The 24,286-nt window shown below is 38.8% G+C and overlaps 1 protein-coding gene across 3 annotated transcripts in view; it reads left to right on the top strand.

Annotated features, from left to right (window-relative positions):
• NT5DC1 (5'-nucleotidase domain containing 1) overlaps positions 1–24,286 on the top strand; it is a 126,696-nt gene that overhangs the window by 97,132 nt on the left and 5,278 nt on the right. For all 3 annotated transcript variants that reach the window (XM_082633749.1, XM_082633748.1, XM_082633750.1), the window contains 5 exons: positions 4,862–5,036; positions 6,869–6,966; positions 16,595–16,713; positions 17,803–17,955; positions 21,986–22,154. In XM_082633749.1, coding sequence (XP_082489875.1) covers positions 4,862–5,036; positions 6,869–6,966; positions 16,595–16,713; positions 17,803–17,955; positions 21,986–22,154 — 714 coding nt within the window. The remainder of the gene's footprint in view (positions 1–4,861; positions 5,037–6,868; positions 6,967–16,594; positions 16,714–17,802; positions 17,956–21,985; positions 22,155–24,286) is intronic.

The raw sequence follows: 24,286 nt of genomic DNA, 5'->3' as shown, positions 1-24,286 counted from the left end.
CTCTCTGTGTGAGGTGGTTTGTTATCCAGAGATAGTAAACCCAATACAGTGAATTTTCTATAGCAGGAATGTATTGTATTTGTTAAGAAGAGCAATAATTTAATCTCTTTAATGTTACTTCAAGATAGTTTCCGTGTTCATGCCCATGTGTGACATCGCACATCAACAGTAATTAATATGTATTGGTTGCCTCTTATGTATAAAGCTGTATGTTAGGTAATCAGACACTGTAAAATTAAGAAATCCCTGCTCTCTGAGAGCCAGTGATATACAATGACACATGCAAGATATACAGATAATAATAGCAAAAGTTCTAGTTCTTATAGCTTAGAGCCATAATTCTTAATCCTGACTGTACATTGAAATTACTTGGGGAGCTTTAAAAAAAATATCAGTGGCATCACCCCAGCCCAGACCAATTAAATCAGAATCTTTGGGGTAGGTAACGGATACAGAGATGAAAGTCAAATACTATTAATGTAAAATGTTATAAATTGTGTTTTTCAGTACATTTTATACTTCATTTCTCAATTCTTATTTGTTGTCCTTTTCCAAGCATTATATTTAGCACATAGATACTCACTTTACCCAATCTAGACATTCAATATTTCTTAATTTACAAATATATTAGGTAGAAACAAATCATACAGGAACCATAAACAAGAAATCTGTTTTAATATTAAATTTCAGTTTCATCTTTTGCCTTCTATAAATAAACAAATGAAATCTAGAACACATTTAATCTATTGTTTATCTCCTTCATCGTTCAAAAACTATTTCAGTATCTCTTGGCCAAAAAAAATCATATAGTATATGTATATTTCAGAAAATTATATCATCTCTTACAGCAAGTACATTTAAACAGTTCATGGCTAAACATTTTAGCTATTCACTAGCATGCTCTTCTATAACCTGTAAAGGTTGTAAATATTTCAGTCTCTCCTAAATTATGTTCTGCAATGGAAATAACAGACCTTATTTGGAGGCTGATGGTGGAGGTGTTATTAGCATCCTGGCATCTCTAATCCCCCTGCACAACAGCTTTGAGAACTGTAGCCACAAATCACACAAACAGTAGTGATACAGTAAGTGAGGAAAATGCTTACTAACGCCATGATGATAGAAATCGTGATGTGGCACGATTACCTATTAGACTAAAAAAGGTATTTTTATTATTCAAGTTGTACTTTTTTTTTTTTTTTTTTTACCACTAGAGGTCCCTCAATCCTTAATCATGTTTGATACATGCAGGCCATTTTCAGTGCCTGTCAGACTGTCGCAACACTTTGCTGTTATTTCCATGACTCTATATTAACCCAATTTTTAATATAAAAGGACAAAACTTTTATTTTTAGAACTAGCTTTTTAAAAATTATACTTTTAATCCCATCTGGATACAGAAAATACCAGTATCTGAGGAGAGAAGAGGGATGGAAAGGCCAGGAAAATGAGTTACATAAAATGGCAGTGAAGTAGAATTCCTTTGAGGTTAAGTGAAAACACAGTCTGCTTTGTGAGTTGGGAACAAACAAGACCATTCCTTTCTTTCCACCTTAGGTCTCAATTCCTTGTCTTGTCTATTCAGTGTTACTCTATCAGTATAAAAATATAATTAACATGATTATTTTTATCAATAGGGGTAAAAAAAGGTACTTTAGATAGCATGACTTTGATAGGACATGAATGATACAGTTTTTTGTCACAGGTAATATTGTTACAAATCATATTATTACTTTGATTTTAAATAAACATAAATGTTCCTGTGTCTGTCCCTGAACTAACTTAAGTATTCATTCATTGAATGATTGCTCCCTGCTGAACAAAAAGGCAGACTCCCTACCTTTAGGCAAATAACTTAATAGGCAGTTATTATTCCAGTGTAGTATGTTTAACATAAATTCCTTTGGTTTACTAGCTTGATTTATTTCAACAAAATATGAGCGTGTATTAGAGACAGCAATACTAAATTATAAACTTCAAAATTGCTAAGAGAACAGATCTTTTTGTCCCCACCACAAAAAAACGAAATGATAATTATGTGACATAATAGAGGTGTTAGCTCATGCTATAGTAGTAATCATATTGCAATATGTACGTGTCAGATCAACACGTTGTATACCTTAGACTTACATAGTAAGTTTATATGTCAGTTATATCAATAAAAATAAAATTTAAAAAGATGAGTATATTTATATTAATATACCTCCTATTTCTTTAATGATTTAAGGTTACATGGGAATGAAAATATTTTACCCAACAACAGTTAGTGATCTTTTATAGCAAGAGCGACCCATAACTTGCCATGGGGTATCTGTTTGTACAGGACTTGTCTTTTTTAGTTTGTTCATTTCACTCTGGCTTGTGAACAAAACGAGGACATCCCCATTATTTCCTCAGAGAGTAATTTTCTCCACCTAGGCTATTATGTTTGCACTCTTTTAGATTAGGCTTATTAAGGGAAACTAATACTAATCTAGGCAAGAATTTTTAAATATAGTATTTAAATGTATATGTTTTATTCATTTGGAAATGAAATAGTAGCGTTTTAACAGTAACTTATATTTTGATCACTAGATGGCACTAAGCACATATAGCTAAGGAAAAAATAGCCTTTTCTCAGCGATTGTTTTTGAATACAGATGCTTAAGTATATAAATGTTCTCAGTATTACATACTACAAATCTTTGTTATCCAGCCCATAATATTACTGTTGCTACAAAAGCTTTGTTCTTCTGGGTGAAATAATCTTACATATGATTCCTTTAGATAAATTCTGGGAAAGACACAGCTTCTGCCATTGCTGTGATAGCCACTCACTCATCAACCTATTCCATTTTTAGTTATTTAATTTTATTCTTTTGTCTTCCTTAAATTAGTCCTCTACTACTAGTACCTCCTCTTCCCTGAAAAACAAGGCATATTTTAATTTTTTTAAGGGCCATTACATAGCTTCTGGGATATTAAGAGATCCTAGAGATTTATACATGTGTTCTCTGTAGGGCAAAATACAAGAGCACAAACTTTGTTTTTGTTCTTGGTGTTCTGATGTCTGAATATTATTCTCATTTTGTAACATATTCTTTATTTTGTTAAGTATTTTTTTTAATCTGGTTATGATTAATTCTTACAATGTATTATTTTCTGAACAGAGATGCTGTAGGCTGCAAATAATAGATATCCTTAATGTTTAAGCTCATTAAATTGGGTTGTTTTACATGACCAGGACATGGGAAGGAATTATCCTGTTAGGTTAGACTGGTAGACACCCACCCTCCCTGAGCACCTAGCCCCTCAGAGGAGAATGAAACCTCAAACACAATCAGAATACTCTTTAGCAAAGAAGGAGGGGAGTGGATTTGGGCAGTCAGACAACAGTATTTGCTACCATTTCTGCTTTTGTTTCTTTCTTTTTTTTTTTTCTTAAGAGACTCTTCTGTCCTGTCCTGACATTCTTGATATATAACTTTCATTTCATTTATTTCAAGTGCATGACATTGTACAGAATTACAGTTATAGCCTGTATCTATTACAGAGTTTATAATTCACTACAAGCTCGTTCACTTCTTGTTTCGTTTATGCATGTGTCTTTTTCCTAGCAGCTAAGGAAAGTAGGAACTCAGGTTCTCTTTATTTGCTTACTACTGCTATCATGCCCAAAGAACAGTATCTCTAAAGTGCTTTATGAATCTAGTAGCATTTCAACCAAATCTGCAATTATGTGCCTAAGTACTCATAACTTTTAAGGCATCATATCAAACATAGTGGGTGCATCTGACCAGGACTTCTGGAAATGTTGGTACCAGCTGCTTCGGAGCTCAGGCTGACCCCCTGAACTCTAAAGACGCAAAGGGACAGAGCTGGCAAGCCCAGCTCAGTGACTCAGGTTCTTCGGCTTTCACTGTCAACTGCACTGCCTTCCTGCCTTTTCTTTTTCTTTTTTTTTTAATGATTTTTTAATAATTTTTATTTTTATTTTTTTGCTGCGCTGGGTCTTCATTGCTTTGTGCGGGCTTTCTCTAGCTGCAGCGAGCGGGGGGGCTACTCTTCGTTGCGGTGCTCGGGCTTCTCATTGCGGTGGCTTCTCTTGTTGTGGAGCCTAGGCTCTAGGCACGCGGGCTTCAGTAGTTGCAGCATGCAGGCTCGGTAGTTGCATCATGGGGGCTCTAGAGCGCAGGCTCAATAGTTGTGGCGCATGGGCTTAGTTGCTCCACAGCATGTGGGATCTTCCTGGACCAGGGCTCCAACCCGTGTCCCCTGCTTTGGCAGGTGGATTCTTAACTGCTGCACCACCAGGGAAGTCCCCTTCCTGCCTTTTATGACTTGTTTTTCCATTTAACATCACATCACCTCCCAGGGGCTGTAATAGACCAGGGCCTCTAGTCTCAGTTTCATCTGAAACAACACTGACTCAGGAACCCAGCTCCCTTCTCCACTGCATCATGCCAAAGACGTGTTCCTGGTGCGTTATCTGAATATGTATTTGTTTGTTATCCGTATTCAGCAAATATTTGTTGAATGATTGAAAGAATATTTATTAATTGACATTTCAAATGCAGTAAGGTTTTCTTTGATTTGAAAATGCTGATGTATTGTGTTATCGTGTTATCTGTTTTAACACTTTATCAGTCCTTGTCAAATAACCAAAAAATATTTTCAACTGACATTCTCAATCATCATGTTTTTAAGAACAAGAAGTATTCTTAAAAAGCAATTTAGTAATGGCGTCGTTGCTGGATTATTCGAACCTAGTTTTTATCCTTTTAGTTTTATCTATAGCTTTGAGAGAGAGGAACTTGTTTGAGAATACACTGAGTCAAAAAATTTTAAAAAGAAAAACCTCCTTGATATTTTTATTTTTCAGAAAACTGTGGAATATATTTTCCAGAAATAAAAAGAGATCCAGGCAGGTATTTACACACTTGTCCGGAATCTGTTAAAAAGTGGCTTCAACAGCTAAAAAATGCTGGGAAAATTCTTATGTTAATTACCAGTTCTCACAGTGATTACTGTAGACTCCTCTGTGAATATATCCTTGGGTAAGTGACAAGTCATTTCATTTTCATGATCTTATAAAATGCTGGTAACAAATTACACCAGTGCTTTTTAAAAAGTGTTAGCCGTGACCATATCATTATATTAAATAATGCTGAGTGACAAGTGGTTGTTTCTCATAACAGCCCTTAACATCTCCTGACAGAAACACACCCCAAGTACATTGTAGCAGAGCGGTATTACCGGGTCAGTGTGCTCAGAGCCCGTTCATAGTCTGGGCTTTAGCTTTTCTGAAAGGTGGATGGACTGCACGTCCTTCGGGCAGTCCTCCGTGAATTTGGTTTCTCAGCTTTGGATGATTATTGAGGGACACTGAGTTGTAGATTATAGCCCCTGACACTTACCTGGAATACAATCCCTCTGTAGCCATTTCCATGTGGAGCCAGGCACTTCCCCATTTACACGGCCAGGGGTGGGACTGACATCCATGAACATCGAGGCAGCTTAAATGCATAGACTTAAAGTAAGACAGCCGTGGGCTCAAGCCCTGCCTTGCAACTCACCCCGTGACCTAGGGTAGGTTCTATGACCTCTCTAAGCCTCAATTTCACCATCTTAAAGATGGGACAGTAATATCTCATAGGCGTGACAGGAAGTTTAAATGGCACAATACAGGTAAAAGTATGAGAGTAGTTGGTAAGTCTCAGCAAGTGTTAATACTTATCTATGGCATTCTTACGGGCAATGCTAGGGAATATCCATGGTCAGAGCTAGATTCTAAAATGAGCTGTTAGATCTCCCCTACTGTTTCCTCAAATTTTAGCAGATACTGTACTGAATTGCCGTGAGTATGAAGCAAATTTTAGCCTCAAAACTGACCTCTTGCCAACCTGTTTAGCTTCCTCATTTCCATGTTCCTCAGCACATGTGGATTCAGACTGGCCTATGGTGTACTTACAGTCTGTCGGTGGTTTTCTGCTTTCTGATTAATGTATAGGTTTGGGATCCTTGAAGTGAATTAAGGCTGCAGCCCTGGATGCCTTGGAAAGTGCCTTTTATAGAGACATTTGCTGTCCTGGTAGTGGGACCATGCTTCAGAATAAACACTTGGGAGTCTTAATTTCTTTTTCATTAGCATAGATTACCAAACTTTTCCTTCATATCTTAATTCCTCTGCAGTGTCATTTCGCTGTGTAAAAGTATTCTGGAATGTTGGGTAAATATTATCTCCCCAGTGTAATAGTGAGTCTGTCAGGAGAAAGGACTATCTTTCCTTTGCTGTCCCAAATAGTCCTTAATATAGTGTTAAATACAGACTAAAAAACAATTATTATTGTTGCCTAAAAATTACCATATTATAATACTACCCTGATTTTCAAAATAAGGTATGTTCACATTTTGACCACTCTCTGAAAGATGTCATCTGACTTGTTATAATGCTAGCTTTCTGTAGGATCCATGTAACACACAAAATTATTAATAACTCTTGATGCTAATAAATCCAGACAAATTTCAGGCCCCAAATTTGAAAACATAGCTCGTGAGTATTTTATGTGTTAGAAACTATTGAATTTACACACTATAATTATTGCCATAGTGAGAAAACCAGCTTAGCACCTAGAGTTAATGAGTTAATATGCTTTTTTTCCCCCTTATGTTTGTATTGATACTTCAGGGTGGTGTCAGGATGATTAGTGCTTGACTACCTGCTATTTCCAGTGTAAGGTTCACCTTAGAATGTATAGAAAGCGTAGAAAAGTTAATCAAAAGATCAGAAATGATGCTGTGGTCAAATAGGCAAAGATTAAGTTCTGTTTTATATGGACCTTTTCTAATTCCTTAAAATAAATTTATGAAAAATATCATTGCTTTTTAGGAATGATTTTGAATATCTTTTTGACATTGTGATTACAAATGCATTGAAGCCTGGTTTCTTCTCCCATTTACCAAGTCAGAGGCCTTTCCGGACACTTGGTAAGTTAACATTTTGTATCTTTACTCTCCTATTTAAGATTTGTTCATTCACTTACTCAATAAATACCTGTTGGCTGACAACCATGTACAAAAGCTCTGTGTTAGATGCAGCAAGGGGAATAAAAGAGATAGCAGGTGTTCTTTTCCCTCATTGGGATGCATAAACAAGCACATAAGCAAGTTGGTAAATGCCTGGGATAGGATTACAGGTCATGTTACCTGTTGAGATGGAAATGACTGCCTGGTGAGGTAGTAGACTGGGAGGCCACCTTAGAGTGCCCGGCCAGGGGACGCCTGTCTGAAAAGGTCAGATGAGGTAACTTGCCAGGCGGGAACTGCGGGATGAGTAATGAGAAGAGCTGAGGAAGTGTATCCCTGGCAATGGGACAAACAAATGCAAAGCCTCCATTTGAGGGTAGTCTGGGCTCGTTCCTGTGACAGAGAAGGGACCTGTGATTCTGGCACACAGTCATGGGCAGAGAAGGGGTGACATTAGGCAGGCAGGCAGCCTCATACACTGTGGAAATGGTTTTAATTTTTATTCCAAAAGCAACCTGAAGCTATTCAGTGGAGATGTATGAGTGACATAGAGACCTTTTTGGCTGCTGGGTGGGTCATGGATTGGATGTGGGGAAGGATAGAGAGAAAGAGGGAGACCAGGCAATTGAATGTCGCAAGCGAGACCTTGCGATGCTTCGGTCTGAGGCAGTGGTACTGGAAGTGGAGGGAGGTAGACACGTGTCAGATACGTTGTGCAGATGGGACACTCAAGACTCGGTGATGCTTTAGAAGCAGCAGATGAAAAGGCAGTGAATCAGAAATGACTTCAGGTTGCTGAGTTTTCTTTTTTCTGAATTGAGCAAATGGGTAAATGGTGGGACCATTTACAGCCATGAGGAAAAATACAGAGGAAAAGTTTGTGCAGGGTGGTTCTTAATAGAACTATTCAGAACTCATGTTTCAACGTATTAATTTTGAAATGACTGTGAATGATCTAACTGGAGCTCTCAATTAGGAAATGTATATAAATGAGCCTGGAGTCCAAGAGAACAGGTGTAGGTTCAGGATATAAATTTGGGATTCATAGCTCATAGAAGGGTATTTAAAGCCTTGGGCTTACATGAGATCACATAGAGGGAGAATACAGATAGGCAGAAGGCCCAGACCAAGCTCTGACATACTCTAACATTAAGGATAGAGAAGAAAGAGTGTAATGTAGGAGCAGACAGATTATAGTGGGGGAAATAGAGTACAACATTCATAAACCAGTGAGGAGAGGAGAGAGTGGTCACCTAGGGCAAATGCTACTGAAAGTCAATTGGAAAGAGAAATGTCCATTGTAGTGGACAAGACAGAGATCACTGGTGTCTTGAGCACTGATAGATATAGAACCAGACTGCAGTATCTTGAAGAGTTCATTGGAGGTAGTGGAACCCCTGAGTGTAAACAACTCTTTCTAGAATTTTAGCTATGAAAATAGTCATGGGGAGGGGGAAGGGTAAGCTGTGACAAAGCGAAAGAGAGGCATGGACATATATACACTACCAAACGTAAGGTAGATAGATAGTGGGAAGCAGCCGCAGAGCACAGGGAGATCAGCTCGGTGCTTTGTGACCACCTGGAGGGGTGGGATGGGGAGGGTGGGAGGGAGGGAGATGCATGAGGGAAGGGATGTGGGAACAGATGTATATGTATGACTGATTCACTTTGTTATAAAGCAGAAACTAATAAAAAAAAATAGTCAAACAATTGAGGCTTTAGGTGGAAGACAGTGTAGGATCAAGGGCATGCAGGTGGTCCCCGATTTACAGTGCTTCAACTTAGATTTTTTGACTTCATGATGGTGCAAAAGCAATACATATTCAGTAGAAACTGTACTTCAAATTTAGAATTTTAATCTTTTCCCAGGCTAGCAATATGCCTTTTGATACTCTCTCTTGATGCTGGGAATGGGCAACAAGCCACAGCTCCAGTCAGCCAGTACCTCAGATAATGAGGTTAAACAGCCAGTACACTTAGAACCATGCTGTACCCATACAACCATTCTGTTTTAATTGAATACTGATTCAGTAAATTCCATGAAGTATGCAGTACTTTGTTGTAAAATAGGCTTTGTGTTAGATGACTTTGCCCAGTTGTAGGCTAATGTAAGTGTTCTGAGCATGTTTAAGGTAGGCTAGGCTTATGTTCGGTAGGTTAGGTGTATTAAAGCCTTTTTTTTTTTTTTTTTTTTTGGCTGTGTTGGGTCTTTGTTTCTGTGCAAGGGCTTTCTCTAGTTGCGGCGAGCAGGGACCACTCTTCATCACGGTGCGCGGGCCTCTCACTGTCGCGGCCTCTCTTGTTGCGGAGCACAGGCTCCAAACGCGCAGGCTCAGTAGCTGTGGCGGACGGGCTTAGTTGCTCCGCGGCATGTGGGATCTTCCCAGACCAGGGCTCGAACCTGTGTCCACTGCATTGGCAGGCGGATTCTCAACCACTGCGCCACCAGGGAAGCCCTTAAAGGCATTTTTGACTTAAGATATTTTCAACTTATGCTGGTTCTATCGGGTTGTAACTCCATCGTAAATCAAGGGAGACCTGTAGTTTATTGTTTTTAACTGAAGATACTCGAATATGCATTATGCTGATGAAAAACAGTTGTTTTCAACTGTGGCAGTCTTGCTTCTTAGGGCAACTTTGGCAATGTCTGGGGAGACATTTGGTTGTCACAGCTTTGGAGGACGGATACTACTGGCATCTAGTGGGTAGAGGCCAGAGATGCTGCTAACCAACCTACAGCACACAGGACAGCACCCCTACCACCACCAACAAAGAATTTTCTGGCCCCAAATCTCAGTAGTGCCAAGGTTAAGAAACCCTGGCCTGGTGGAAAGGCAGGGATCGATGGTGGTTTTCATATATTGGTTCGATGTCTTACATAAATCCTTGGTGTTAAAAAAATAATCAGGGATTCAGTCACGTTGCTGTGTACCTGAAACTAACACAACGTTGTAAATCAACTATATTCCAATGTAAAATAAAAATTAAATTATAAAAAAAGAAATAATCAAGGCATCAAATAGGACTCTTTGTATTAAACCAGGAAAAAAAATTCAATGTTTTTCCCTTCTTCACAAAATTATATTTAAGTACATTAAGTACTCAATAGATGTTTATTTTTACTTTTATCTTCAAGGTTTTCATATTTTGTTCCAAGAAAATCCGTGTCTGCTCTATACCTACAGTAGTACTTACGCTGTTTCACCAAGGTTTTTATTAAAATTTTACTCACAAACACCAGTAACAGAAAGCAATGCACATTAAAAATATACCAAATTTTTTAACATATTGGAGACCACAAAGGCATTAACTTATGCTGACAAACTACTGTACTTTGTGTAGTATTTCTATTTAATTGAAGAGTATTCAGAGATATAATGGTAAGCTTTTAAAAACTATAACCATGTAGAGGTATCTATCTTATAACCTCTGTGCAGTATTTTCTTTTGGTTTTACACTATCAAATTGGATTTGAGGACTGACATAATAATGTATCCAAACTATATTTTCAGATATTATATTCATTAAAAGACTTGATAGTCACCTTGGCTGAATTTAAAGTATGAAAATGTTATAAGTCTTAACTCTAAGAGTTGAAAAGTCTGGATGGATGAAATAGGACCCAAAGTCCGATCACCATTGTCTATAATAATTAGAAAAAAATGCCTACGGACCTCAGAATGTATGGGATTTCATGCTTTTATATAGATATAGAGCTTGTCTCAGTTTTTTCACATCCAGAAGGGATTAGACTAGAAGATCTCTAAAGTACTTTCAGCTTTAGTTTTCTGGTTCTCTGATTTAAAATATTTTGGTGTAAGACACAGTGAATCCTGCAGTTTCTGGAGCTGATACAAAATAGTTTATTCACATTTAGAGGGCAAAATGATTGCCAGAACTATTATTAATAAGAGGTTTATACTGCTCATATTAAAGAATCTCTAATCCATTGTGTTCTATTGTAGTGTTTATTTTGCTGCTGATTCTGATTCTTCTGCCTCTAACTGCTCTATCTCTGTTTCCACTGCTGGTTTCCCTTCACCTTTCTCGTTAAATGTCGCTACTCTCTAGCGTTCTGCATTGACCCTCCTTTCTTCTCCTGCTGTTGTCAGCTCTCTACCACCCTCTGGTTTTAACTGTCACCTGTTCGCTAATGACTCCTAATTCCTTAATTCTTGGTTTTACTTTTCCCTGACTTACAGAGGCCTGTTTCTATCTGTCTTCTAAGCTTTCCATGCCCCAGAACCCTGGCATCACATGAAACTTGACATACCTATAACAACTTATTCATTTCCCATATTCCATAACTCTGTTATAACTTTTCGAACCACAGATCTTGCCCAAGTTAGGGAAATCTGTCATCTTCAGCTCCTCTCTCCCCTTAACAGCTAACCTATCCTCCAGTTTTCTCAAGTTTGTCACCTGCCACTCCCTCATCATCCCTTGTATGAATTGGCACAGTATTACATCAGGTCCGGGTTATTACAGTACTTAACTGATCTCTCAGCCTTGTAACCCACCAAACATCCCACATAACGGCAGTTAATGTTACTGCACAAGTCACGTCAGTTGCCCCTTATGTGACAGTCCAGTGTCTTCGTAAATCAGATCATTGCTCCAAATGATTAAAGTTAGAAGTAAAATTAAGGCAAAGAAGCTTGTTGGGACGGAAGGCACGGTGAGCCAATCCCAGAGACCCCAGCGCTGCAGCATCCTCTGTGCAGTCGTACAGGACTGATGGCAGCAGTTGTCATGGAGGCGCCGAAAGGGAGGGTGGGGACTCGGCAGGTGGGGGTGCTGAGCTCCATTCAGCTTGATCCCTACAGGAGCTTAAGGACTGTTTGGGGGCGGGGAACCTCTTCTAGGCAAAATCTGTTATCTCACGACTCAGCTCCTCACCAGAGCTAAGGCTTGGTGTGGGGAGGGAGCCCGTCCACCTTGCAAGATTGTAAATTCAGTGGGGAGAGGGACCACGTCAGTGTCCTGCTACCAACTACCCCTCCCCCGTGCCGCCCAATTTGGGAATCATGACCCAACTTGCTGTCTTTGGTGTCTTGGCCTCAGCTTTCACCTGTCCACTGACTCCCAGATGTTGCCCCAGCTGTCTTTGCCAGAACCTCACACCATATTTTTTGTCTTGTACACCAGACACCTCCACCCATTATTCTGAAATCAAACTTGATTCTCCTTCCACCTTGAAAGCAAACACCAACCAAACATGCTGGTCACTTTGTGTTCCTTACCTTCATTACTTCACCAGCCGCTGAATAAACCCAGCCGGAAACCTTTATCATCTTCACCCTTTCACATCCAGGAGGCTGTGCATCAAGTCCTGGGGGGTTTTGTTTGTTTCTTGTTTTGTCTTGTTTTTTCCATAAAGTCCTGTTTAATCTACCTCAGAAATATCTCATCTCTGCCGTCCCCTCCCTTCCCGTTAAGCTTTGATCATTCTTCCCCATTCTACCTCGTCCCTCCGCCTCCCTTTATACCTCTATTTCTGTCTCTTGCCCACTGCCCTCAAATACTTTTCATTGGCATAGATTTCTATTTGTCACTTGCTTTTAATTTCAGTATATTTTGTATTGCTCACTTATTACTGTTAGACTTACAATATATTTAATATATTTATCACACACAGAATCTCATTGGCTCCCCACTCCATATAGCACCCTAAGGCTAAATCTGGTTGCTAGGTTACCTTTTCATCTTCATTCTCACTGCTCCCCACAGGTGCCCATTACTCCCTCCTTGGTGAAATGAATGCCTTTTATTGTTCTATCGGGTTTTTGTTTTGTTTTGTTTTCCTGCTGTTCTTTCTACATCAGTGTTTCTCAGACTTTATACTCAAATCACCTAGGGATCTTGTTAAGATGGAGATTCTGATCCAGTAGGGCTGGGCAAAAGGCTTCGATTTGCATTTCTAAACAGATTTTCTGTTGAAACAGATGCTGCTGGTCAGATCACCAAGACGGACTTTTTAGTAAGACCAAGAGAATGTCTTAGTGAGTACATTTAATTGAAGGTTGTTATTCTGAAAAGAAATAAACTTCCTATCATTTTAGGTGTGGAAATGAGCTAGGTAGTTAAGCATATTTAACTAAACGACCAAAGCCAAAGTAGATAAAGGGTAAGAGTAGGAGTTTCACTTTCTGTTCTATGAAATTTGCTCCAGCTCACTGGTAAAGTATTCATTTCCTTTAATAGTATAATTTCCATTTTATAGTCCCCAACACAGGCAGGCATTTTAGGAGGTATTTCACTTGAAAAGTATCTTACTGGCCATTCCAAAAACCATGGAGAAAGTGTGTATGAAAATCCATAATTGGTGAGAAATTTTTCTAGCTCAAAATTGAAGAAGGGATGTATAAAAGTAAATTTGAACTGTTCAGTGAAGTTCATATAAGAAGGAGTCCTAGAAATCAAAACAATTATAAATATATTTTAATCATAAATCACTGTTAAGTAAACCCCTAGCAAGTCAGAGATTGCTCCTAGAAAATAAACATTTTGAGCTCAAGAACTCAGACCATCTAGTTCACTGCCATATCCCTCATACGTAAATTGGTTTGTGAAAGATTGTTGAAATAAAGAGTGAAAGAAGAAAAGAAAGAAATCCTGGTGGGATTTTGTTTGACCCCACCAGGCGAATTCTTTCATGTTTGTAACTTTTTCCTTGTAACAACATTTCACATGTCTATCAAAAAAAGACTATTAAATAAATCATGGAATTTAAAAAAACAGGCAGATCACAATGTATTATCAATAAAGTAAAGTTTTTAAAAAATTAAGTTGCAGAACAGTGTGCCGAATATGCTGATATTTGCATTTAAAAGGGAGGAGGGGTCACGGGTGTTGCATTAGTTTGCTAGGGCTACTGTAACAAAATACCACAGACTGAGTGGCTGAAACAATGGAAATTTCTTTTTTCACAGTTCTGGAGGCTAGAAGTCTGAGGTCAAGGTGTCAAAAAGATTGGTTTCTTCCGACGCCTTTCTTCTTGGCTTATAGATGGCCATCTTCTCCCTGTAGCATCACATGGTCTTTCTTCTGTGTCCTAATTGCCTAACTATGTGTCCTAATTTCCTCTTTTTATGAGGACACCAATAGTATTGAATTAGGGCCCACCCCATGGCCTCATTTTAACTCAGTCACCTCTTTAAAGGCCCTGTCTCCAAGTACAGTCACATTCTGGGGAACAGGGTTAATGCTTCAGCATATGAATTTGAGAGGACCACAGTTCAGCTCATAATAGATATATACATGTGCCCAAACTAATCAAATTGTATGCTTTATGCACAGTTTATTGTATGTCAATTATACCTCAATAAATGTATTTCAAAAGTGGAGAAAAAGAATATATATTTATATTTGCTTTTATATGCATAAAAGAATGATACCTTTTGCAGAAGAGGTGAGCACATAGCAGGTTGAGCTCAAAATCGCGTCTTTTAAAAATACTTAAATGGGGCTTCCCTGGTGGCGCAGTGGTTGGGGGTCCACCTGCCGATGCAGGGGACGCGGGTTCGTGCCCCGGTCCGGGAGGGAAAAAAAAAAAAAAAACTTAAATGTATTACTGATTCAAAAACATCACACAAATACATACTTTTAAAACATTGGTAAGGTAGTAACACCAAAGGCTCTGGGAGTTGGGAGAAGCTGCTGGGAGCTGCCGCAGGAGCCAGTTCTGACGTCACACCAGTCAGGCCCAGGCACGTGAGTTCTCTGGCTCTCTGTCTTATCTGAGTCGTGGAGCTTGCTTTCTTCAAGGCTGTCAGCCATAGCCTTGACTGTCATTTCCCCATATTAATTTTGTAACTATTATGCTGACTAAAAGCGTACTGTTTTGTTTTTTTGTTTTTACTTGTCCATATGGTCTTACAGTTAAAAAATGAGATTTGTTATTGTAAAACACAGCTGTATCCAGAAGCAAATTATAGTTTTCAAAAGAGTTTTAGTTTGATTTACTATTTGCTTTAATTGATTTTTATCTTACTCCTTGTCTTCTAGCCCTAATTTGAAGTCCTTTGAGGGGTGATTGTAGCAGTTTGGTAACTTTGGGCAGATTCCTTAGCTTCTCCAGATATCAGTTTCTGCGCCTGTGAATTGAAGGGATAGCAGCTAAGACTTCTTCAACACTACATGGCCCACACTCTTCCATGTGCTCCATCTGTATTAATTCACTTATACACTCACTCTATGAGGGAAGTACTGTTATAATCCCCATTTTAAAACTGAGGAAACAAATCCCAGTCACTCTCTTATCCCCTTTGCCCTCCTCTGTTTTTTTTCTATTGTATTTATTATCTTCTAATATACTTTTTAAGTAAACTTTTTCAAATCAGTGTCATCATTGTACTGCTTGCAGGGCACATTTATTTATATTATGTGAAAATGAAAGTTCATATAACTGTTTCCCATAGACCATGAAAAGAAGTGTGAAAATGTTTGGGTTTATAAAGATTGTGCTTGAAGCTTCCTTGAGTTTGTTCCCTTGGATTGTATCGCTTCCACTTCAGCTCTGATGCTTTCACAGCCCACATTGGCTCCCTATTGCTGGAATTATTAGTTTTCTGAGTCCCACAGCTTCCCAGTTATGGAAGTTCTCCCAGAGCCCTGGAAGCTGCCCTGCATGAATTAGTACCCTGCAGAGCAGCTTCCAGTGTGGGAGCTGGAAATGGGGAGGGGGAGGGGGAGGGGTTTGTGTAAAGTGAGTATTCTGTTTTGGTCTTTGTATAAAGAAGGGTTTTTTTCCTTTTTGTTAATTACTGAGTCCCAATATGTGAGAAATTATGATTCTGTAGATTTGTTTTTAATAAGCAATGGAAAGATGCCCTTCCCATGGTTCCTGTACAGTGGGCCTCTACATATCAAATGTACATTTGCTTTCAAAAATATTTGCGTAAATTACTCATTTCCCAGTTGCCATCAAACCCACATTATTTACATGGTAAGACCTTCTGTGCTAAGTACAGACAGACAGACAGACATGAGAAATAATTGGTTTTCACTGTGTTTCTCCAGGAATATGCTGAGTCTTCTTAGACTCTTAATGTTAAGCTAATACATGGTTGGTTTTTTAACTACGCTTTAGAGAATAGTAGGGTTTTCATTTGATTGTGTAGAAGAATTTTAAAATGGCTGCTGAAATGTCAACCAAATAGGCATAAATATCTCTTGACCTTAAGCTGGAAGTTGCTGTGATATGGCTTTAATTATCTGTAAATGTGTTTTTAGAATTCCTTGTTCTGGAGGAATTCACTCATATCATTGTGATATGTTGACTCATTTTTTATCACCAACAATGGGGGAGACTGCCTTTGTGAGGGAAGAGGGTGTATAGGATATCTCTGTACCTTCCTCTCAATTTTGCTGTGAACTTAAAACCGCTCTTTAAAAAAAAAATCTTTGAAAAGTATATATATTTATGTCCATGAAGTGCTCATGATATATAGGTGATCACTGAATGCTAGCTCCCATCCCCACATGGTTCCTTCTTACACGTGTCCTACAGCCATGCCAGAGTGTGGTCCGTCCAGCTGGGTGCTATCACTTGATTATAAAGTATATGATTGTCCAACTGTGCTTTCAGAGAATGACGAGGAGCAGGAGGCCCTGCCATCTCTGGATAAACCTGGCTGGTACTCCCAAGGGAATGCGGTCCACCTTTATGAACTTCTGAAGAAAATGACTGGCAAACCTGAACCCAAGGTATTTTCTGACTGAGCCCAGTTTACAAGGGCTTGGAGATATAAGCCCTTGTAAACTAAAACCATAACTCTAAATGCATTCAGCATAGTTATCTGTGAGGGAATCATCTGCCTCCGCCTGTCTGCCAACCTCCTTGCCTACCTCTTCTGCTTAAATAAGCCTTTCCTTTGTTGATGTACATTGGGTCTTTCTCTGTAACAGAGAAAGGCAGATATTCCAAGCAGGAGGCCACAGACCTGAGAGATACAATGGAATAGTGTGTGGGTTACCGAGGAATGTTATCCTGATGACTGTCCATCAGGAACATTTTTATGTGTAAAACAAGCAGTAACTGATTATACTATAGACTGAAGACACATTAGCTTTTAACATCCTGGCCACATTGTTGATGTTGGACGTTGGTATATTTTAAACAGCAGAATGCTTTCTTCTAAAACACGTTTGCCAGGAGCCCCATGAGAAGGAGGGTCAGTGGGTCACTGAGCCCTACTCCACTGGCTCGTACACTGTCACAGCCCCCTGGGGACTCCTGCCTTGGAGGTTCTAGTTCATGTTCCCTTAACCTTGTTTCCTCATCTGTAAATTAAGAGACATGGACTGGATCAATGAGGCTTTGCCTCAGAATGCCTGGGAAGTGTCCCAGAGTCCACTTGCCCACCCACTCTCAGAGATTGTGTTTCAGCAGGTCTGGGTGGCGCCCAGAAACTGGTAAATTGGTTGTGTTGTGCATTCCTGCTAATCTAACCCTCTGTAACAGGTTGTCTCCAGTATCTCACCAGCTCTTCAATTCCAGAGGCAGGTTTAACTGTAAACATATGGGCCCTTTAATTTTCATTTCAGCAAGTTGAATTCACTTATCTTCTGCCTTTCTTCTGCCTGCAAATGAATTGTGTAACTTCTTAAACCTGACACCTTGTGAATCAAATAGGACAGGTCACCTATGAAGTTATTCAAGGAAACTTAAGACGTCTATGCAACTTTTATATCACTTACTCACCTGTTGAGGGATTTTCTTCTGCCTTCTATAAAATGAACACTACTCTTTCACAGTTCTCATGTCTCAAACAGAATTTGCTATCTGACTTACAGGTTGTTTACTTTGGTGACAGCATGCATTCAGATATTTTCCCAGCCTGTTATTATAGTAATTGGGAGACAGTCCTCATCCTGGAAGAGCTCAGAGGGGACAGAGACGGGAAGCCTGAGGACTCAGAGCCTCTAGAGAAGAAAGGAAAATATGAGGTAAGGGTCTCCTTTGGTTCTTTCCTTGAAAGAAAAACCTTGTGTTTCACATATCTTAGAAAGTGCTTGTTTGTGCCAAGAGAGATGAAATCTGTTGGCACTTATTGTGATCTTCATGCCATCTCAGCTCTACAGTTGATCTTGTGGATAGTTTTTAAATGATGCCAAGATAAATGCTGTTGACCATTAATGTAATGGTCTGTAATGTCTGTCTTCCGAGTTCTCTACTTTCATCCAGTGCTGTGGCACCGTGGCCGTGTTTTGGCTGACGATGAGGTGGCCAGATCCTGACTCACTGCAGTTATACTCTACCTCTTTTGCTTGGCCATGAAAGCCCTTGTGCTCTCACTTCATGGGTCTAACTTAACAAAATTGGTAGCTCCCTTAAGCTTACTCCTGAGCCACCCAAAATGAACTTAGGTAAAGACTTGAGGGAAAGAAAAGTAAAATATGTCATAAATCTAGAAAGGGAAAATAGTGTATAAAAGCAAAAGTAAGCAGAAAAGAAGAAAGGTCAGAAAATAAAATGCATTTTCCTAAATTCATTCCAGTGGAACAATCTAAAAAGAAGGGAAAACACAAGTCAAAAAACAAATGTCCAATCAAAAATAACAATAAAAAGAAACTATCAAGCCATGGAAAAACATGGAGTAAACTTAAGTGCATATTACTAAGTGAAAGAAGCCAGTTCCGAAAAGGCTGCATACTGTATACAACTATATGACATTCTGGAAAAGAACAGTGGGTGCCCCAGGGCTCAGGGGGGAAGGAGATGCTCTATTTATCTGGAAACCTAAAACTGTTCTAACAAATAAAGTCTATTTATTTAAAAAAAAAAAAAGATAGCTATAAGTAGATGCAACTGAATGTTAGAAAAAAGGGGTCAGGTTTCTACAAGGTTTCCACTGAGTAGCATGTGGTCTTCAGTGTGACATTGGAAGTTCTGTGGACTGAGTTAAAAAGAGCTTTAAAATAAAATTCCAGGAGGTGGGCCTTCTAACCCGAGGGATTTGGGAGGAGGTTTCCCCTAAAGAGAAATAAGGAGATTTGGTTTCTTCAAAATGATTTGAGAATGCACAGACAGTAATAAGGAAATGAAGAATCAGTGGGAATGTTTCCTTTAGCATTACAAAAACAGTAGCTCCATCCTTCTCCCACAGACCCCTTTTCTTGTTAATTAGTTATAAACACATCATGAACAAAGAGTTAATAATTGGCTCTTCGACAGCAAACAGTGAATCAACAGCCTTGAAGATTTTATTTCCCAAGATAGAATTGAAATAATGTTCCTTTACCATCACACTCCACCTCCCCACCCCAGCCCTGCTCCATTGAACATATATGTCCTTAATAAATCCACCCACTGTGACTGAAGAGACAGGATTTGGTAGCTCTCTGTTGGGTGTACACACACATACACATATTTCAGAACAATACTCAAAACTTTCATCACAACTATCAGACATAAGTAAGAGCTTATTGGATTAGCAGAGATATCTTAATAAGGCCACTCATTAAATGACCAGTCTGACACCATTGTCTTGTTCAACATATACTAAGTTTTTAATTTGTGCAAGCCTCCCTACTGTGAATATCAGGGACTTATAAATGAATCATACACAGATCCTTTTAACAGAAAATATTAGTCTGTGGATAAAAGGGGTCAGGGAGCTTGAGTATACAAATAAAGCATAACTGCCTCCAGAGGGTACAAATTAAAAAAGAATTACAAACAAGACAGGATGGATACTTCATTGAGGAGAATTAGGGAAAATTTTATAAAAAAATGTAGAATGTGAGGTAAACATTGAAGGACAGGTACATTTTCGCCTGATGGAAATAACATTCTTGGTTCAGGAAGTAACATGAATAAGTGTACAGAGATTGTAATGTAGAGGCTACAATACACAGTCTTGACCGTAAAATAGCAGATGTGTAGGTTTGTCAGCCAAACGCATCACTAGCAGTTTTTGAATGTGCAGGCAACAGGGGCGAAGCTTTCATTTAGCAGCTGTGTGAAGGATGGGCTCAGCACATGGGAAGAAGGGATGCTGTGGCGGGCTGTCCCAGCAGCCCAGACTAGAGGTGATACAAACATGAACAGTGGGCACTAGTGAGAAAGAGGTGGAGAGAGTACATGGCGGCTGTTCTGGAGGCACAACTAGCTGGGTGCTGATGGTAGGAGCTGAGACACAAAACATCGATGGTTTTCAAGCGCAGCCAACTGGAATTGATGGGTTTTATTCATATAAATACGGAAGTCATGAGAAAGACCTGGTTTTGTGAGGAGAGAGATGTGATTGGTTTAATGTTGAATTCCATTTCTTTGAAATAGCTGGAGGATGAGATCAAACTGGTGTGGGAGATAGGTTAGGATAAGCGAGGAAAATTGAGAGATGTCTAAGGGAGAGAGACAAGAGAGAGAAGAAGAGAAGATAGAAACTTGGTGAGAACACTTACCATTAAGGGGTGAAATCTATAAGATATAAAGGCTCAATGAAAATAGGAGTGCTCCTTGTTGATATATTCAAGAAATGGCATGATTCTTTTGATTAGTGATATATATATTTTATATTTGAGAAAATGAGTCATTAAAACTTCAGCATCAGAATAAACAAAGATTAGCATCTGTCCATTTTGGCTGCTCTAACAAAATACCATAGACTAGCTGGCTTACAAACAACAAACATGTATTTCTCAGAGTTCTAGAGACTGGGAAGTCCAAGATCATGGTGCCAGCTGATTGATTGTCTTGTGAGGGCCCACTTCCTCATAGACCACCATCTTCTCCCTGTACCCTCACATGGCAGAAGGGAGAAGGTAGCTTTCTGGGATCTCTTTTATAAGGACACTAATCATGAGGGCTTCATGAGGGCTCCACCCTCATGACCTAAGCACCTGTTCAAGGCCTCACCTCATAATTCCATCATCTTGGGGGTTAGAATTTCAACATATGAATTTTGGAAGGACACAAACATTTAGACAATAACAGCATCCATAATACATTGAACCAGAAAGGGTAAACAGGTCTGTTTTCCTCTTTTCAAAAGAATAATGTGCAGCCCAGATTACCACTCAGTGTTGGCAGAACCATTATCTACATATAGCCTGTGTGATACGAGTCATTTCTTCTCACACATTATTTTAGAAAAGACAGTGAACTAAATAAAAGTGACACTATAAACTTCTCTTTACACCTTGAGAAATTATATCTAAATACACCTTAAATGTACACACAGAAGCATAGATATTTATATTCCATACTGCTCTTAAATATCTTTGGTGAAATCCAGATAGATTCTTGCTAAGTGATTTCTAAACACCATCATCTGAAAAACACATATTTTCATCTTGCTTCACAAAGTGAGTTCCAGCACAAAGAATCATGAATCTAAAGGCATATTTGGGACTCTTTGCTGCTTCAAATGAAGTTTTCATCAGAAAAGGATGACAGATTTTATAATCCAACTATGGACGTGATAGGATTTTTTTCCATTCTTAGTTTTATACTACATCCATAAAACACTGAGAAGTATTTTTTGAATGAGTCTTATTTAGTCTACAACATTTCTGTGCTTGCTATGTCCTAGGCACTAAGCCTTTAAGGATACACTAATACATGAGATAGTTCCTAACCTTCTGTAGTTCATAATTTGTCCAGGGCAAAAAGTAAATAGTATGATAATTGCAAAATAGTATGAGAAGTACCATATTAGGGATAAACTCAGAGTGTGAGAAAATGGAGGTGACCTAAGCCAACCCAACTGTGGGAAATCAAGGAAAATATCCTGGGTGGCATCCAAGCCAGATCCCAAAGGATGAGAAAGGGGTTCCCAAACAAAGCCAGAGGAGAATACATTAAAGGACTACAAAGTTTTGTTTTACTTTTTATATAGTATATAGTCTGGTTAAAGTTAAACAACTGAGATTCCTACACAGTTCTATTTTGATTTACTTATTGGTGGGAAAAACTTATAATGAGGTTGAACACTAATTAATCACAGTTTCGTTATTCTATTTCTTGTTTCAGGGACCAAAGGCAAAGCCTCTAAATAGATTATCTAAAAAATGGGGCTCCTTTTTTATTGATTCAGTTTCCGGACTGGAAAATACAGAAGATTCCTTGGTTTATACATGGTCTTGTAAGAGAATCAGTGCTTACAGCACTATTGCAATTCCAAGTATTGAAGCAATAGCAGGTAAGATGGATAATACTTATAAAGCTTTCCCTGTTGCTGGACAGTAATGACCTGAAGTAGTAGAATTCTTTTCTTTCTTTTTTTAAATTTTAGGTATTTTTTAATTAATTTTATTTTAATTTCTTTGGCTGTGTTGGGTCTGTTGCTGCGCACGTTCTTTTCTCTAGTTGTGGCGATTGGGGGCTACTCTTCGTTGCAATGCACGGGCTTCTCCTTGCGGTGGCTTCTCCTGTTGTGGAGCACGGGCTCTAGGCGCGCGAGCTTCAGTAGTTGCGGCACACGAGCTCAGTAGTTGTGGCTTGCAGGCTCTAGAGTGCAGGCTCCAGTAGTTGTGGTGCACGGGCTTAGTTGCTCCGCGGCATGTGGGATCTTTCTGGACCAGGGCTCGAACCCATGTCTCCTGCATTGGCAGGCGGATTCTTAACCACTGCGCCACCAGGGAAGCCCTGGAATTCTTTTCTTTAAAAGAAGAAAATTTTCCCATGGAATTTATAGATTTTTCTTGGGTAACACCTAGATATGGCAGTTTAGGTAATTAAGACCTGCCTGTCCGCTGGAGCCAACTACAAATGCTGTACTTTTTTTTTTTTTTTTTTAAGTCTGCCTGGAGTCATAGGAGAAAGCTAGGGAAGAGTTACCAGGACAGGATGCTAAGGAAGCCAAGTAAGGTGAACATGACTTTGGGGGCTGCTTTTCCCCCCGTTTGCTAACTCAGGAGAAGGCACTCAAAGAAGTGAGTGGCCTTTTCGTAGTTTCATGAACCTGCAGGGGTAGAAAGTGGAAGGTAGGGCCTGCCAAAGGAAGGGTGGGCCTGGTGGACTCTCTCAATCTCTGTTGAGACTCCGAAGGATGAATTAGAAGTAGGCATTCACAGGAAACTGAAGCTCATCTTTAAATCAGCTGAATCACTAAAACTGGATTGAGGAGATTCTAGATTGGTAGTGCCCCAAGGCACCTGGTAAGAATTAATGACTGTTCTCTTTTGAGGAAGATAACATCATTCTAGGACTCAAATTATTTCAAAAAACAATGAATACAAGGTTCAGCACATAATGAAAAATAACCAGGTACACAAGGGTATGAGACTACACTAACAGAAATAACCAAGTTCAAGTACAGAAAAGAAAGGAATGAGAAATTTGGTAGCTATATAAAAACTAGTAAAAAGTGGAAATTCTAAAATTGAAATATTAAAAAGTAAAAATTAAGAACTTAATGGATGGGTTTAACAGAAGATTAGACACAGGAAAAGTGAATTAGTACGCTGGAAAATAGGCCAAAAGAAAACAACCACAATGAAGCCTGAAGAGACAAAAGCATGGAAGATACAGAAGAGGGACTAAGAGACACAGGAGATATAATGAGAAGGAATAAGATTCCTATAATTAGAATCTTAGGAGATGAGAATAAGCCAAAAGCAATAACTACAACAGGCTTTCCAAAAATGATGAAAGAAAATAAGCCAAAGGTTTAAGTAGCCCAAAGAACTGAAACACAATACATAAAAGGAAATCCCAAAGTTAACTGCTAAAGACCAGATAATTAAGAAATATTAAAAGCAGTCAGAGAATAAAGACAGATTGATTTCAAAGGAGTACTTCATAAGAGTGTTAGACATCTGACATCTGACTCTTCCCAGAAACAAAAGAAGCCAAAAGACAGTAGAATAGTATCTTTAAATTGCTGAAAGAAAATGCTTGTCAGTCTTGATGGAATTCTATACCAAGTAAAGATATCATTAAAGAATAAAAGAAAAATATTTTTAGACAGACAAAAATGTATCTCCAGAAGACCTGCACTGTATAGAAAATACTAAAGGGTCTTGTTCTTCATGCAAAAGTGAGAATGATCCCTCTTGGAAGACTGGAGATGAAAGAAGTGAATATACTTCACTGAATTATTCTAAAGTACCTGGATAGAAACTGTTCAGTGGGATATGGTTGTGAAATAGTAAGAGAGTCAAGGAAAAGTGACTCTCCATTATTCCAGTGTGTGAATAAATTAGAATGAATATTTACCGTTAGAAACAATTTTTTAAAGTCCTATGGGGTTTAAATAAAGAATTTTAAGACATATGACACCAATAGCATATAAATCACAAAATAGGACAGCTGGAGTTAAATGTGTTCTAA

This window comes from Mesoplodon mirus, assembly GCF_964341445.2.
Source record: "Mesoplodon mirus genome assembly, chromosome: 10".
Lineage (NCBI taxonomy): Eukaryota > Metazoa > Chordata > Mammalia > Artiodactyla > Ziphiidae > Mesoplodon > Mesoplodon mirus.
The sequence above is the reverse complement of the archived record's forward strand: the minus strand, read 5'-3'. Positions and strand labels throughout refer to the sequence as shown.